This window comes from Heterodontus francisci, chromosome X (assembly GCF_036365525.1).
Source record: "Heterodontus francisci isolate sHetFra1 chromosome X, sHetFra1.hap1, whole genome shotgun sequence".
Classification (NCBI taxonomy): Eukaryota; Metazoa; Chordata; class Chondrichthyes; order Heterodontiformes; family Heterodontidae; genus Heterodontus; species Heterodontus francisci.
In genome coordinates, this window is record NC_090421.1 from 11,765,951 (window position 1) to 11,783,286 (window position 17,336).

Here is a 17,336-nt window from a genome sequence, read left to right on the forward strand (position 1 = left end):
CAGGAGGCCACTGACAGAGAGGGATCAAGGTGGAGAATTAAAATTGCCAACTGGAGTACGTCACTGCAAAGGCTCCGCAGCTGAAGCGAAAGCAGCTGTACCAAAGCTTCATGTTCATGGGCTGAATGGCCTCCTCCTGTTCCTCTGCTTAGCTCTACCACAGGATAACGGTTTCTGCAGCACTCACGTCACTACTGTAACACTTACCATTCATCACTGTTCTCCTTGCAATCTCCCACAGTACAAGACCGAATGCCCAGATGTCTGTCCATTTGTATGACTCAAAGCAGTTGGTGCGAATTGTCTCATCCAGCACCTCTGGGGCCATGTAACGCTTTGTCCCCACTTTGGGGTTGTTTCCAATGTCCAGGAAGTCATTGCTGTGGGAGTGTATGACAGCCAAACCTGCAGTACAGTGAAGGAGAAAGTTACAATGATTCGGACAGCAATGCATTAGCATCAAGGTACAGAGATATTGAAAAGGCGTCAACAAACTGGGCCAACACTCGTGGCTCCCACATGGTGTATTCCAAATCTCGGTCACAATGTTGAAGGAGGTGTTGAGGGTAAATCCCCACAGGATGAAAAGCAAAATCATAGGGATTGTCACCTGAGTTTGCTTTCACCCATAAGCAAGATCACCACCTGGGAGGACCCGGGAGCCCCCAACCAACGTCTGCTGCCAGAAAGGAGAGCAGCAGAGGCCGCAGCACTGGCCCAGTCGGCTGTTACAGGAGTTTGCAGAGTTTGTACAAAGCATTGTGCTGCTTTAACTTTCCTGCACCACTTCTATGAAAGCTGACTGTATCAGTGCTGCTGCCTCTCCTGGATTTGGCAACGCTTCCCCTGCCCCAATACTGCTTTTGATTCTGGCAGCTCTTCCTCCCTACGCCAAATACCCACTCCAAACCCCCACCCCCAACCCCACTTCCCCCCACCTGCATCCCCTTCCCCTATATCCCACTCCCGATTCCAACTCCCATTGCTCCTGGACTCTCACAGTCTGCTTATTTTCCAGCTGTTTGCTGCTGATTGGCTACTGATTTTATACAGGCATCTTGTTGTTCATTGGCTGCTGATTACATAAGGCAACTTGCTGCTGATTGGTTAACAATTACATACAGGCAACTTGCTGCTGATTGGCTACTGATTGTGCACAAACATCTTGCTGCTGATTGGCTGCTGTTTGCATAAAGGCAACTTGCTGTTGATTGGCTACTGATAACATAAAGGCAGTTTGCTGCTGATTGGCTACTGATAACATATAGGCAACTTGCTGCTGATTGGCTACTGATAACATATAGGCAACTTGCTGCTGATTGACTGCTGTTTGCATAAAGGTATCTTGCTGCTGATTGGCTACTGATTGTGCACAGGCAACATGCTGCTGATTGGCTACTGATAACATATAGGCAACTTGCTGCTGATTGTGTACAGGCATCTTGCTGCTGATTGTGCACAGGCAGCATGCTGCTGATTGTGTACAGGCAGCTTGCTGATGCTTACATAAAGGCATCTTGCTGCTGATTGGCTACTGATTGCATAAAGGCATCTTGCTGCTGATTGTCTGCTGATTGTGTACAGGCATCTTGCTGCTGATTGGCTGCTGATTGTGCACAGGCAGCTTGCTGCTGATTGGCTGCTGATTGTGTACAGGCAGCTTGCTGCTGATTGGCTACTGATTGCATAAAGGCATCTTGCTGCTGATTGGCTGCTGATTGTGTACAGGCAGCTTGCTGCTGATTGGCTGCTGATTGTGTACAGGCAGCTTGCTGCTGATTGGCTACTGATTGCATAAAGGCATCTTGCTGCTGATTGGCTGCTGATTGTGTACAGGCAGCTTGCTGCTGATTGGCTGCTGATTGTGTACAGGCAGCTTGCTGCTGATTGGCTGCTGATTGTGCACAGGCAGCTTGCTGCTGATTGGCTGCTGATTGTGTGCAGGCAGCTTGCTGCTGCTTCCATAAAGGCAACTAGCTGCTGATTGGCTGCTGATTGCATAAAGCATCTAGCTGCTGATTGGCTACTGATTGCATAAAGGCATCTGGCTGCTGATTGGCTGCTGATTGCATAAAGGCATCTAGCTGCTGATTGGCTGCTGATTGTGTACAGGCAGCTTGCTGCTGCTGATTGGCTGCTGATTGCATAAAGGCATCTAGTTGCTGATTGGCTGCTGATTGCATAAAGGCATCTAGCTGCTGATTGGCTGCTGATTGTGTACAGGCAGCTTGCTGCTGCTTACAAAGAGGCATCTTGCTGCTGACTGGCTACTGATTGCATAAAGGCATCAAGCTGCTGATTGGCTGCTGATTGTGTACAGGCAGCTTGCTGCTGATTGGCTGATAATATACAGGCAATTTGCTGCTGATCGACTACCGATTGTGTATAGGTAACTTGCTGCTGATTGGCTATTGATAACATACATGCAACTTGCTGCTGATTGGCTACTGATAACATGTAGGCAACTTGCTGCTGATTGGCTATTAATTACAAACAAGCATCTTGTTGCAGTTTTTTGTGACATGCATTTTTTTCCCAATATTTGTTCTTCAATGCTGACTTCATACTTTACCTACAAAGACAAATCTGTCGAGGGAACCTGCATACACAGCCAGCATTTAAATAGCACCTCACCACATTTCTCAGAATTGGCCCTAATTTACCATGAATTACTATGAAGAGAGTTGTTGATAAATAGGCAAACACATCAGCCATTTTGCGCACAGCAGTGAATATGTGACCAGGTTACCTGTTTTAGTGACGTTGGTAGAGGGAGGAATGTTGGTCAGGACACAAGGGGAGCTCCCTGATATTCTCCAAATGGTGCCATAGGATACATAGATAAGGCAGCGAAAGAGGGAGACTGGACTTCGATTTAATATTCCATCCAAAAGACAGCACTTCTGACAGTGCAGCACTCCCTGAGTACTGCACTGGACTATGTGCTCAAGTTATGGGGTGGGGTGTAAACCCACAACCTTCTGACTCACAGCCAACCAACAGAATCAAAATAACACTCAGTGAAAAATTGAAGGGCATGTACTTGGACGATGCGTGCGGTGTGCGGTGTCTTTTGCCATCATTTGGTTGGCAATTGTGCCCATAGTATTGCACACCGATTACCAAATGGTTAAAGGAAATTGCTGGAAGAAGCCTGGAAATGATCTGGAGACTGTGTGTGGGACAGAGAGGCCAAAGAGAGGAAGTGAATAAGGAAAATTAAAACCACAAAGCCAAAATGTATTTATTCAAAGCGGTATGTCATCCTGGACATTATTAAGCAAACTGTCTATGCTGACTGGTATCCTTCTGTTGTACTTTGTGCATATGCTTTAAAATTCCACTGTGCAGACAAGTAGGCCCCCAACCCAGTCTTTTCTGAGTTAGCTGAGCTGCGTTTGACTGAAGGAGATGCTACAATTGGCCTTTTGTGGCCCTGCAGAGGGGAGAAAAACTCAGCCAGGATTCCTGCTCCTGGCCACCAGCTAGTGACTCCTGCTGCAATGTGGGCGTGGAAGTGAGTGTATAAATTACGAGTGGGGACAGGATCAGCTTGCCAACACTCACTGTCCTGGCAGCCGTCTACGCAACTCTTTCGGCCAACAGGGGGAGCCAATAGGAAGGGGAAACAAGCAGCAGAAACGCCAGTGTTGGTCAGAAGATGGAACTGTTAAGATCTGCATGAAATCCTCTCTCAACGTGCAGAGCTGAACAGTGCTGTGAATAATGATCAGCGAAAGACCAGGGAAGTTCAAAGCAGCCATAAGCAAAACTGAGGAGAGAGAGTGCGGTGAAGAGAATCGAGGCATGAAGAAGGAAGCAGAACGTTGCGTGTTGGCCAGTCTCAGATACAGATTATTAATGAGAGTATACAGGCCTCATGGAGAGCAAATCTGGTTAGTCGGCGTTACCTAAGTCTGCTATGCAGCATTGCTTGTTTCTTTTGACGAGAATATTTCGGCTTTTCAGGTCCCGGTGAGCGATGGCGGCTTTGCCTGGTGTGCCGATGATTTCTGCGTGTAAGTGGACAAGACCGCTGATGATTGACAGCGCGAGCTTTAGACAGCCCTCTGTGTCGACCGTGTTGCACTGCAGATAGTCGTACAGTGATCCATTCTCGTGGTAGCGTGTTATGAGCCAAAGCTGGGTGCTCGAATTCCGTGATGTCATGTCTGAGGCGATGAAGCCTGGAGAGGGTGAAGGCGAGGACAATTGGTTAGAATATATCAGGGCGTGAAATGGACATCCTAAAGATTCATGTTAGTTCAATTGAACCCAACGAATAAAAGGAAAATCAGCTGGAGAGGAGCACAAGAGGGCAAAGGAGCCTGATTACACAGTAATTATAGCACAGAAACAGGCCATTCGGCCCAACTGGTCCATGCTGGTGTTTATGCTCCACATGAGCCTCCTCCCTCCCCTCTTCATCAATCCATCAACATATCCTTCTATTCCTTTCTCCCTCATGTGTTTTTCTAGCTTCCCCTTAAAGGCTATTCACCTCAACCACTCCCTGTGGTAGTGAGTTCCACATTCTCACCACTCTCTGGGTAAAGACATTTTTCCTGAATTCCCAGTTGGATTGATTAGTCACTATCCTATATTTATGGCCTCGAATTCTGATCTCACAAGTGGAAATATTATCTCTACGTCTACCCTATCTAACCCTTTCATAACTCTAAAGACCTCTATCAGGTCATCCCTCTCAGTTCTGGTATCAGTCTATTACATTTTCTTTGCACCCTCTCCAGATTCTCTGTGCACAGATTGCTTTTCTGTCGATTAATCGAAATGGATGAAAAATCAGACGGGACCCTTTACAAATATTCTCTGTCCGATTCCCCTTTATTCGCTGTGTCCAGGCTATTCAAGCGGTGGTGGGGGAGGGGGGCGGGCGCGGTGTGGGGAAATGGTAGATCTTGACTTTGCGTGATGGTGTAAGATGGGTGATAGCAAGTTGGCAGACGGTCATTGGCAATACATTTTGGAACAGATGTAAAATCAGCTGCCAACTCACGAAAAGTAGCCCCACCATGGGCCTCAGGGACAGGGTCAGGAAATGGGCCCCTCAACATCATCATGAGAACCTGGGTAGGGAGGGGAAAGGAAAGTTCAACCTGGAAGTCCCTCTCCTGATTCCTCCATTCGGGTTGACCATCATTATTCAATGCCTCCTGCTGGAAAGTGCACTAGAACTCACACATAAAGTATGGCCACCAGAACATTCAGAACAGGAGGAGGCCATTCAGCCCCTCAAGCCTTTTCCGACACTCAATTAGATCCTGGCTGATCTGTATCTTAACTCCATCTACCCTCCTTAGCTCCACATCCCTCAATCCCCTCACCCAACACAAAACCGATTGATCTCAGTCTTGAAAGTTTCAGTTGACCCAGAAGGTGCCCAATGAACAATAAGAGTCAACGCCTTCAGGAGTGGAGGGAGCAAATCAGGAGAAAATAACTGAATGAATTTGACGCCCAAATTAGGAGGGATTCGTTTCTTTGCCAATAACGTAAGTACCTACCTGGGCGGGGGGGCTTATCACGCAAAATGCATCGATTGTGATTCAAAGATTGGGCGACTGAGAGAAGTAAAACTAGGTCGCTTCAGCCCCCTTGTAGGAATTCTGCAACACTTACCTAGGACGTTATCATGCCTCAGCAATACTGTGTTGTAGATCTCCGTCTCTCTAAACCAGGACTGTTCATCTCTCGAGGAGAAAATCTTGACAGCCACATTTTCCCCCTGCCACATGCCTCTCCACACTTCCCCATAGCGTCCTTTTCCTAGACAAGGCAAAAAGTGGATTAGAAAGAGGATTAGAACAAGGGAACTGGGCTCTTCTGGTTCAATGGAGGTGAATCCACTTTTTGATATGGAATTGGGCCATATGGAGGAGAAGGGTCCCAGTTTTGATCAGCTGGTCTGAATGAAAGCAGGTTGGTGTTGAGGTGCGACATTTGGCCAAAGTGGCCCAGGACCTAAAGGAGGGGAAAAATGGGCAAAGGTTCATCGCTACTCAATAACCCCTGTCCGAAAAGATGCACAACAGGATTGGGCTTGGCTGTGATGCCCTCTATGGACGAATAGTCTGCTGACAACTGTCTGGATTCCCACACATGGAATGGCAACATGGGCGAGGTACCAGTGGGCTCCCAGTGCCCAGCAAGAGTCAGCATCTACAGGATGGGGGAGGCAGAAGGAAGAAAATTGTAAATTAAAATAAGGGAATTGCTGGGAGGCAGAGGGGTGGGGAGGGGGGAGTTGGTTGGTGGCGAGGATGGAAGAAGGTTCACCAGTAAGAAAATCGTCATTTAGCCTCTGGAATACTGGTTTGAACCCAAGCAATGGAGTAGGGTTGTTGCCTCCCTCTTCCGGGCACAGAGAAGGTCAAAATAATGAATTTTCGCACATGAGCAAGGTACCAGAGTACTGACACTCCTGGGACCCTTTGGTACACTTTACCCAGAGAGTATCTCCTCTCGCTGAAGCTTTTTAATGGTGCCAAGTGGAGTGAGTTTGGCTATCTTGTCCAGGTCCCAATGGGCATGAGCTCATGGTACAAAAATTCAGGAATTTTGGCTATAACTGGTGTAATTGAGTAATGTCACTGAGGCAGGATGCACGAATAGACTGGGGGCTGGAAGGGCGAGTGTTATTTTTTCTATACACAGGCCTAGCAACAAGGAACATGGTGCCAGATACTAATAAGATAACAATGGTGACAAGAATATAAAAATAGTTTGTGGTCTGATAGACGACTCTTCTCACCTCTGACCTCCAACCTCTCTTTCCACTAAAAGCTTCCCTGTCTTTCTCTATTTTATCAGTATTACTGTGGTCATCGCTCTTGTGAAGGTTCCTCTTTTCTTCGCCCAGGTTCCAAATACTCCACTCTACCCCTCCATCTTTACTGTGTTGAAATCAAGAGTACAGTATGGTAGCATGGTGGTTATGTTACTGGACTAAGAACCTGAGATGAGTTCACAGGCAGCTGAGAGAGTTTAAATTATGTTAACTAAATAAATTTTGAATTAAAAAGCTAGTTTCAGTAATGGTAACCATGAAACTACCAGATTGTTGCAAAAACCCACCTGGTTCACTGGGCGGCAAAGTGGCGCAGTGGTTAGCACTGCAGCCTCACAGCTCCAGTGACCCGGGTTCAATTCTGGGCACTGCCTGTGTGGAGTTTGCAAGTTCTCCCTGTGTTTGCGTGGGTTTCCTCCGGGTGCTCCGGTTTCCTCCCACATGCTAAAGACTTGCAAGTTGATAGGTAAATTGGCCATTAGCAATTGCCCCTAGTGTAGGTAGGTGGTAGGGAAATATAGGGACAGGTGGGGATGTGGTAGGAATATGGGATTAGTGTAGCATTAGTATAAATGGGTGGTTGATGGTCGGCACAGACTTGGTGGGCCGAAAGGCCTGTTTCAGTGCTGTATCACTAAACTTTAGGGAAGGAAATCTGCCATCCTTACCTGGTCTGGCCTACATGTGACTTCAGACCCGTAGCAATGTGGTGGACTTTTAACTGCCGTCTGAAATGGCCTAGCAAGCCTTGCTGTTGTATCAAAAAGCAGTATGATGGATAATAATGGTTCAAGAAGGTGGCTTACCATCACCTTCTCAAGGGCAATTAGGGATGGTTAATAAACTGGCCTTATCAGTGATGCTCACATCCTGTGACTGAATTTAAAAAGATTCATTGCTAAATGGTATCAGGAGGGAATATTGGAAGCAGTTTTGTATGCAAAACCGACTTCCAACCTTCCTGGCATCACTTGCCACCTCTGCCTCAGCCCATCTGCTGCTGAAACCCTCATCCATCCTTTTGTTACCTCCAGACTCGACCAATCCCATGCTCTCCTGCCTGGCCTCCCACCTTCCACTCTTCATAAACTTAAGCTCATCCATAACTCTGCTGGCTGTATCCTATTGCACACCAGGCCCCTCTCTAGCCAGAGGACAACTGTAGCTTTCCTCTCTCCGAAGACCCAGTTGCAATCAGCCAAATCAAAAAGGACCAGAGATTGAAATTCGTACCTTCCTTGCCTGTATAGCTTCGCACCACCAAATATGACATCAAAGAAGTGGATTCATTCACTTATACAACAACAGCAACTTGCATTTATATAGCACCTTTAACGCAGGAAAACATCCCAGGGCACTTCACAGGACAGTTAGCAAACAAAATTTGATGCCGAGCCACCTAAGGAGATATTAGGGCAGATCGGGAGGTGGTGGCGTCGTGGTAATGTCACTGGGTTAGTAATCTAGAACCCAGGCCAATGCTCTAGGGACATGGGTTCAACTCCTGCCATAGCAGATGGTAAAATTTGAATTCAATTCATAAATCTGGTTTAATGATGACCATGAAAACATTGTTGTAAAAACCCATCTGATTCACTAATTCCCCTTTAGGGAAGGAAATCTGCCGTCCTTACCTGGTCTGGCCTACATGTGACTCCAGACCCACAGCAATGTGGTTAACGCTTAACTACCCTCTGAAATGGCCCAGTTCAAGGGCAATAAATGCTGGCCTGGCCATCCCACAAAACAAATGAAAAAAAAATGAGGTAGGTTTAAAGAAGTGTCTTTAAGGAGGAAAATGGCTGTTTCCAGAGGATAAGGTCTTGGCAACTGAGGACATGACACCAATAATGCAGCAATGAAAATCAGGGATGCTTTAAAAGCTAGAATTAGAGGAGTGCAGATATCTCAGAGGGTTGCAGGGCTGGAGGAGATTACAGAGATAGGGAGGGGCGAGGCCATGGAGGGATGTAAAAACAAGGGTGAGGATTTTAAAATCAAGACATTGCTTGACCAGAAGCCAGTGTAGGTCAGCAGAGAAGGAAGAAAATTAAAGTGGAAAAAATTGCCAAACCAAAAATAACAGGGGATTTTGTTTAATGTGTCATTTCGAAGCAATGGCCTGCCCTGTTCCTTTAATGGGGAAAGTCCAGAGTTAAAGATGCACAAAAGTGCTTCCTTCATTCAATAGCTGCCACTTCCACAAAGTGAAATGAGTTTGAGTCATTTGTGTCCCATTCGCAGTAGAAATGAGCTCAATGTTATCCATTGGCATGAATTCAACAACCATACGTTGTATGTTGTGCATTGTTATTCTTTTAACTACCTCCTGTCTACGTTGGATTATTCCATGTTAGTGGGCTCCTCAACACATTTCCTCTCGGTGAACCAGGACAAGAGTCCAGCCATTTTTGGAGGTTAAGACACAACTTTTAATAAAGGACGTTAGCTAAGGCCCCAATGCCTCAGCTAACAAGGGTACAGCCTCATGTGGAACTGAAGCATACAGACCAAGAAGGCTGTAGGTTTGATCCAAGGTCAGTGCTGAGTTAGATGCGACTCAGTTGGTAGCACTCTCAACTCTGAGGCTGAAGGTTGTGGATTCAAGTCCCACACCAGAGACTTAACCGCATGATCTAGGCTGACACTTCATTGCAGTGCTGAGGGAGTGGGCTGCATATAGTGATACCACTTTCCTGCCCAGAATGGAGATGATTGGATAATTCCCCTGTAGATCATGCCTGGGCACTGCCTTGCTGTAAATGTCTGGGATTGGTTTTACACAATTAATTTGCATTAACTATCCTCCACTCACTGCATTTTGCTGGAGAAATCATCTTGTTTTTATCGGGAAATGTTGCTGTAGTTTTGTTCATGAGCTCTGTTTGCTGTAGTTTGTAGAGACTCTTTTTACTTAGACTCTGTAGACTCTTTGCTATAGTGTGCTGTTTAAGCAGACTCTGTTGAGTAAACAGACTTTGTTCACTGTAAAATAGATCGTTTACTGTGAGTCCTGTCATAAGTCCCACCCACCTCCAACTCATTGACTGACACAATGGTGTCATTAGATACCCTGATCTTTCAAATCCCCACTGATTAGCAGCTTATCAATTTTCTTACATTTTACCCTTTGTATGCTATGCCCAAAGTCGATTGATTGGATTTAGATGATTCAGGTCAACTAGATTTCCAAAAGGCCTTCGACAAGGTGCCGCACAAGAGGCTGCTGCATAAGATAAGGATGCATGGCATTAGGGGTAAAGTATTAGCATGGATAGAGGATTGGTTGACTAACAGGAAGCAGAGAGTGGGGATAAATGAGTGCTATTCTGGTTGGCAATCAGTCACTAGTGGTGTGCCTCAGGGATCGGTGTTGGGACCGCAATTATTTACAATTTATATAGATGATTTGGAGTTGGGGACCACGTGTAGGGTGTCAAAGTTTGCAGATGACACTAAGATGAGTGGCAGAGCAAAGTGTGCAGATGACTGTGAAACTTTGCAGAGGAACATAGATACATTGAGTGAGTGGGCAAAGGTCTGGCAGATGGAATACAATGTTAATAAATGTGAAGTCATTCATTTCTGTAGGAGTAACAGTAAAAGGGATTATTACTTGAATGGTAAAAAGTTGCAGCATGCTGCTATGCAGAGGGACCTGGGTGTCCTTGTGCATGAATCGCAGAAGGTTGGTCTGCAGGTACAGCAAGTAATTAGGAAGGCAAATGGAATTTTGTCCTTCATTGCTGAAGGGATTGAGTTTAAAAGCAGAGAGGTTATGTTGCAGCTGTATAAGGTACTGGTGAGGCCGCACCTGGAGTACTGTGTGCAGTTTTGGTCTCCTTACTTGAGAAAGGATGTACTGGCACTGGAGAGGATGCAGAGGAGGTTCACTAGGTTGATTCCGGAGTTGAGGGGGTTGGTTTATGAGGAGAGACTGTGTAGATTGGGATTATATTCATTGGAGTTCAGAAGAATGAGGGGGGATCTTATAGAAACATATAAAATTATGAAGGGAATAGATAAGATACAAGTAGAGAGGATGTTTCCACTGGCAGGTGAAGCTAGGACAAGAGGGCATAGCCTCAAGATTAGAGGGAGCAGATTTAGGACTGAATTAAGAAGGAACTTCTTCACCCAGAGGGTTGTTAATCTATGGAATTCCTTGCCCAGTGAAGTAGTTGACGCTTCTTCAGTAAACGTTTTTAAAGCTAAGGTAGATATCTTTTTGAACAATAAAGGAATTAAGGGATACGGTGAGAACGCGGGTAAGTGGATCTGAGTCCACGAAAAGATCAGCCATGATCTTATTGAATGGCGGAGCAGGCTCGAGGGGCCGGACGGCCTACTCCTGCTCCTAGTTCTTATGATCTTATGATCACACCATTTGGACTCAGAACACCAGGCATCAGTTTTAATTGTTACAATGGGGATAAATTGGGGAAGGAGCACAAAGGGAGAAAGTCGCAGACGAGAAACTTTGCTACAATTTCCACATCTATAGAATGGTGGAAACTAGGGGTCCTGTTTATTACACTTCTCAGTCGAAATGAATTCAGCCCACAGAACCATCGAAGTTCTGTTTTGAAGAAGAGTAGGTGCGTTTACCCTGCTATCCTGGGGTTAATATTTATCCCTCAACCAACATCACCAAAACAGATAATCTGTTCATTATCACATTGCTGTTGTGGAACCTGGCTGTACACAAATTGGCTGCTTTGTTTCCAACATTACTACACTTCAAAAAGTACTTAACTGTGACTGTAAAGCATTTTGGGACATCTTGTGGTTGTGTAAGGCTCCATATAAATGCAAGTTCTTTTTTTTCCTTTTGTAGTACAAGAGGAGGCCAATCGGCTTATTGTAGGAACATAGGAACATAGGGAATATGAGCAGGAGTAGACCATTCAGCACCTTGAGCCTGCTCTGCATTCAATAAGATCATGGCTGATCTTCTACCTCAATGCTATTTTCCTGCACTATCCCCATATCCCTTGATGCCTTTAATATCTAGAAATCTATCAGGTCCAAGTGATTTACCAACTTACAGTCCCAGTAGCTCTTTTCTATAGCAATCCAAAAGGAATCCCACCATACTGTGCTCTCTCCATAGCCCTGGATCTTCCTGTGTTTCAAATGTTTATCCAAACCCTCTCCTGTCCTTGCACAGTGATTGTATTAAAAGAGATAGCGTGGGGCAAGTTTACAATAGAAATGATATACTCAATTCATTCAATCTCATATGAAAATGAACACTAGTTCATTACAAAGGTGTACTAAATAGTTTGTACTGACCTACACACTCTACCAGTGTAATTTGCCGTGCGACTGTTCTCTGGACAAGGAAAGGGAGTCCAGATCCGCTACCGGAGGTGCAGGAGTGATCAAACAGGTCCTAAGATGAGAAACAAAAAGATGCCTTTGCTATTTTTACTGAGAATTAGAACAGCTCTTAGTAGGAACTCTCAAGCATGTTACTGGTGTCTACCCACATGTAAATGTTTGCTTTTGAATTCTTAACGATAGCTGGAAGAACTTGCGAATACAGTGCCCACTCCCCCAATTATCTTCGAGACTGCCTGTTCTTGTTCCTGGCTGCAATTCAGGGATTCAGGAAAGCACGTGGAGGACAGGTGATGAGAGAACAGAGATGCCCGCCACAGTTGGGCAAGCCGTTGACACTTGTTGACGAGGCTATTTGAGGGATGTGCCAGGGGCTGCCCATGCTGCTGGAGCTGTCCCCCTCCATTGTGAATCACAGCCTTCAGGACAAGGAGAAGGGGAAGAAATAAAGGAAAGATCGATGTTATCAGGAATTTCTGGGCTGCAAGCCATAAACCTCTATTTAGTAACAGTGGCTGTTTGTATGGACCATTGTTGAGCCTGCTCCAAAGTATTGGGAAATTGGGAAAGATTCTACCATGATAGAATCAAAAGAATCTGAGCACAGAAAGAAACCAACTAACTCATTGTGCCCATCAGAGCTCTCCACTCTAATCCCATTTCCCTGTGCCCTTTAATATATTTCTTCTCCAAGCATTTATCTAATTCCTGCCTCAATGTCGTCAATCCAGCCCTCGTTTTTCAGATCTCTCATCACCAGTCATACCCTCTCACCCCTGGTCTCATCTTCGTGAAGTTAAGTTGTACCTTTTTCATGGCTCTCTTATTCGGCTGGTGGTGAAGATTGGAAAACTTACAGTGAGTGTGTTGTCGCCAAGCTCAGTTACTTTCAACATGTCTGCCTTGCTGCGCTCTTCATCCTTAATCAGAAATGGGACTAATTGGTATTTGCAGAGCTTCTGGTAGAATAGCAGCAGTAAGACCACCAGGACACTCAACACCACAACTGGGACCACCATCATGACCACGATACTGAAATTATTTGTTGGATCCGGAGTGTCTGAGGAAAGAACCATTGCAGGAGATGATGAGCAGAAAGAGGAAATCTTTACCATCTTCAGACTTCAAGGGTGGTAAACCTCACAGCATAGGAACAGGAGGAGGTAATTCAGCCCCTCAAGCCTGTTCCGTCATTTAATTGGATTATGGCTGATCTGCATCACTTGATCTACGTTACACTCGATCTACGCTACTGCAATACACAACAGCACTGCAACCTCTGAAAGAAAGCCCTGAAAATCTTTGGGGGTTCTGCCAGTCTCCTGCTGTAACAGGGGACCTGCGAAACCTAACCAAAGCATGCCAGGGACGCAGTTATGGGGGTCTCCACTCTTTCTGTGATTTTCTTTCATGCCTTGGAAAGGGTAGAGCCTCTGCCTGCTCCGTTACAAGGACAATGTTGTCAGGGTGATGGATCTTGGGTGGAGACGCCCTACACCGGCCCATTTGGGATCCAGCACCTGTGCAACCCACTCCCCGCCCCAGCAGAACTGCCGGGATCACATCCAGCTGATTTTCGGAACAAGGGTGACTGTCTTTCTTCCTTACTCCAGAGGCGGTGCTGTAACCTCTTTGCGCCTGCTACAACAAACACAGCTTTGAAACATAGCCAAACCATTTCCGGTGAGCTGCAAGAGGTCGGCAGGTAAATCTGAAAAAGTGCATTTACCTACTGTCAGGGTGCGATTGCTGTTGCAGAAGTTTCCTTCGCAACACTCCATATAGACACCGACTATCGATTGATTACAGGGTGGATTTCTGAAGTTGTAACAGCCCTTCACAACCTCACCAGGGATCTCGCTGTTCATGGCAACAAAGCACTGGGAGCCGCTACAATGGTCCGTGTCACAATATCCTCCCTCACAAGCACAGTCAAACTTCATGAGGTTCTTCTCCTGCTTAACTACAGATGAGAAATAGATAAATAAGCATGATGTTATTGACGCTTTCTCCTTAAATGCAAGCCTAGCGTTTATTGGTGGCGCTACTGGGGACAAACCCTTAATGAATCCATTTGACAGTCATCAGGCTATCATTTTAATGCAGGCATCAACGTGTTAATGACCTCGATTTTAATTTCCAACCTCCCCCCCGCCCCACCCACCACCTTATGGGCAGGTAAGAGGTGAGGGGTAAAAATCCTGAAATTTGAGATCCTGCCCCAAACTGCGGTCCTCCCAGACACTATAATATTAATGGTAGTGATTCAGGCCCCAGACAAGCCTTCTGCTAAAGGCAAGCAGAAGCCTACTTAACCGGCAAAAGTCGCAGCCATGTCATTGGGATCACAATGTAATTTTAAGGTCTACGCATGGGTGGGACCCATGTGGGAGCAGCCAACTGGCCAGAAGAGGCTTGGGTAATTATTAAAACTTCCCTACTGTTTGAAATCCTTGTGAGCCAGGTGGAACAGGAGTGTTCCCCCCCTCAACCCCTACCCAGGCTCCTCAGGAAGTCCTTGGGCCTCCACAGTTCATTGCGAGTCACGCCTCTACCCACTGCCAGGGCCCACCCATTCTCGCTGGTCATCCGCTGTGCCCAAATACCCACTCCAATCCGCCTGCCAGGTAGTCAGTCTGGTTGCCTCTTAAGAAAACTAGGCCAAAGCCTCTACTGAGACACAATCCTACATGCATTGAACAACTGCTCCTTCAACTCCACTCACTTCCTTCAAGTAAAAGGTGTTGCTATGGGTACTCGCATGGGTCCTAGCTATGCCTGTCTTTTTGTAGGATATGTCGAACATTCCTTGTTCCAGTCCTACTCAGGCCCCCTCCCCCAACTCTTTTTCCAGTACATTGATGACTGTATCGGTGCCGTTTCCTGCTCCCGAACTGAACTGGAAAACTTTATCAACTTTGCTTCCAATTTCCACCCTTCTCTCACCTTTACATGGTCCATCTCCGACACTTCCCTTCCTCGACTTCTCTATCTCCATCTCTGGGGATAGGCTGTCTACTAATATTCATTATAAGCCCACCGACTCCCACAGCTACCTCGACTACACTTCTTCACACCCTGCCTCCTGTAAGGGCTCCATTCCATTCTCCCAGTTTCTCCGTCTCCAACGCATCTGCTCTGATGATGCTACCTTCCACGACAGTGCTTCTGATATGTCTTCCTTTTTCCTCAACCGAGGATTCCCCCCACTGCGGTTGACAGGGCCCTCAACACTGTCCGGCCCATTTCCCGTATCTCTACCCTCACCCCTTCCCCTCCCTCCCAGAACTGTGACAGGATTCCCCTTGTCCTCACTTCCCACCCCATCAGCCTTCATATCCAAAGGATCATCCTCCGCCATTTCCGCCACCGCCAGCGTGATGCCACCACCAAACGCATCTTCCCCTGTCAGCATTCCGAAGGGATCGTTCCCTCTGCGACACCCTGGTCCACTCCTCCATTACCCCCACCACCGCATCCCCTTCCCACGGCACCTTCCCCTGCAATCGCAGGAGGTGTAATACCTGCACTTTTACCTCCTCTCTCCTCACTATCCCAGGCCCCAAACACTCCTTTCAGGTGAAGCAGCGATTTACTTGTACTTCTTTCAATGTAGAAGACTGTATTCGCTGCTCACAATGTGGTCTCCTCTACATTGGGGAGTCCAAACGCAGACTGGGTGACCGCTTTGCGGAACACCTCCGCTCAGTCCGCAAACAGGACCCTGAGCTTCTGGTTGCTGGCCATTTCAACACTCCCCCCTGCTCTCATGCTCACATCTCTGTCCTGGGATTGCTGCAGTGTTCCAGTGAACATCAACGCAAGCTCGAGGAACAGCATCTCATTTACCGATTAGGCACACTACAGCCTGCTGGACTGAACATTGAGTTCAATAATTTCAGAGCATGACAGCCCCCCATTTTACTTTTATATTTAGTTATTTTTTCTTTTTTTAACTTTTTTTTTGGTGTTTATTTTATTTTATCTTAGCTTGTTCAGTTTTCCTACTCACGGTTTTTTCATGTTTGTGCTTGTGGTTATTCAGTTTTCAGTCCGTTAACACCCTATCTGTACTAATGCTTTGTCTTTCCACACACCATTAACATATTGTTTGCCTTTGCTCCATGACCTTCTGGTCGGTTATTCTCTGTGACCTTGTCCTATCTACACCTTCTCCTTTGTTATCTCTTGCCCCACCCCCGCTTTACTTGCTTAAAACCTTTCACATTTCTAATATCTGCTAGTTCTGAAGAAGGGTCACTGACCTGAAACGTTAACTCTGCTTCTCTCTCCACAGATGCTGCCAGACCTGCTGAGTGTTTCCAGCATTTCTTGTTTTTATTTTACTTTATATATTATATTATATGCATTTTAAAATGTTATTCTGTGATTCCTACCTCTGCATGCAAAATCAAATATTGACCCTCATACCCAAGACATTGCATACCTTCAGTGGGCATAGGCATGGAATTGGCATTGCAGAGGGTACCGGTGCAGCATTGTGTTGTCTCATTAGTTGATGGTTTGAAGCACCTCTCATCATCATACGCATTTAAGCAGCCTCTGCGATAGACCCAATGTCCATTAATGATGCTGTATGTCTGAAAACACCACTTCCCAAAGCACCGGCCTTTTGTGCAATTATCAGCTTCACAAACACACTCAGTAATGCTTGTACCTGGTAAGGGAAATTGCATTTTCTTGTCATTCAATTCCTGTTTGTGAAACCTGTGTAATTATTTATAGAAGTGGAGTAAGTCTAAAAGAGAACCATGAGACCCACCTCCTGTTCCCTCGACCCTATTCCCACTAAACTGCTGATCACCCAACTTCCCCTCCTGGTCCCCATGATAGCCGATATTGTTAACAGTTCTCTCGCTTCAGGTTTTTCCCCTCTCTCCTTTAAATCTGCCGTTATCACCCCCTCCTCAAAAAAAAACCTTCGACCCCATCATTCTTGCAAACTACCGTTCCATCTCCAACCTACCTATCCTCTCAAGTCTTTGAACATATCAGCCGGGATTTTATGCTGGCACTGCATCTGGATCTTGACATCCAGAAAATGCAACACTGAGACCCCTGCATCGCCTCTTCTCCAGAAGGCCCACCTAATCTAGTGCCAATCAGGCACATAAGTAGACAGCAGCAGGCCTTCCATGGGATCAAGGACCCTGGCACTGGAGGT

At 46.2% G+C, this 17,336-nt stretch overlaps 1 protein-coding gene across 4 annotated transcripts in view; it reads right to left on the minus strand.

Moving 5' to 3' along the window:
- The window catches only part of LOC137358575 (activin receptor type-1-like), a 123,434-nt gene that overhangs the window by 35,442 nt on the left and 70,656 nt on the right, over nucleotides 1-17,336 (minus strand). For 3 of the 4 annotated variants that reach the window (XM_068024563.1, XM_068024564.1, XM_068024565.1), the window contains 7 exons: nucleotides 16,599-16,829; nucleotides 13,881-14,114; nucleotides 13,009-13,211; nucleotides 12,104-12,203; nucleotides 5,641-5,787; nucleotides 3,912-4,187; nucleotides 208-405 (listed from right to left, as the gene is read on the minus strand). In XM_068024563.1, the coding sequence (XP_067880664.1) occupies nucleotides 208-405; nucleotides 3,912-4,187; nucleotides 5,641-5,787; nucleotides 12,104-12,203; nucleotides 13,009-13,211; nucleotides 13,881-14,114; nucleotides 16,599-16,829 (1,389 nt within the window). The remainder of the gene's footprint in view (nucleotides 1-207; nucleotides 406-3,911; nucleotides 4,188-5,640; nucleotides 5,788-12,103; nucleotides 12,204-13,008; nucleotides 13,212-13,880; nucleotides 14,115-16,598; nucleotides 16,830-17,336) is intronic. The other variant, XM_068024566.1, reaches the window with a different exon arrangement.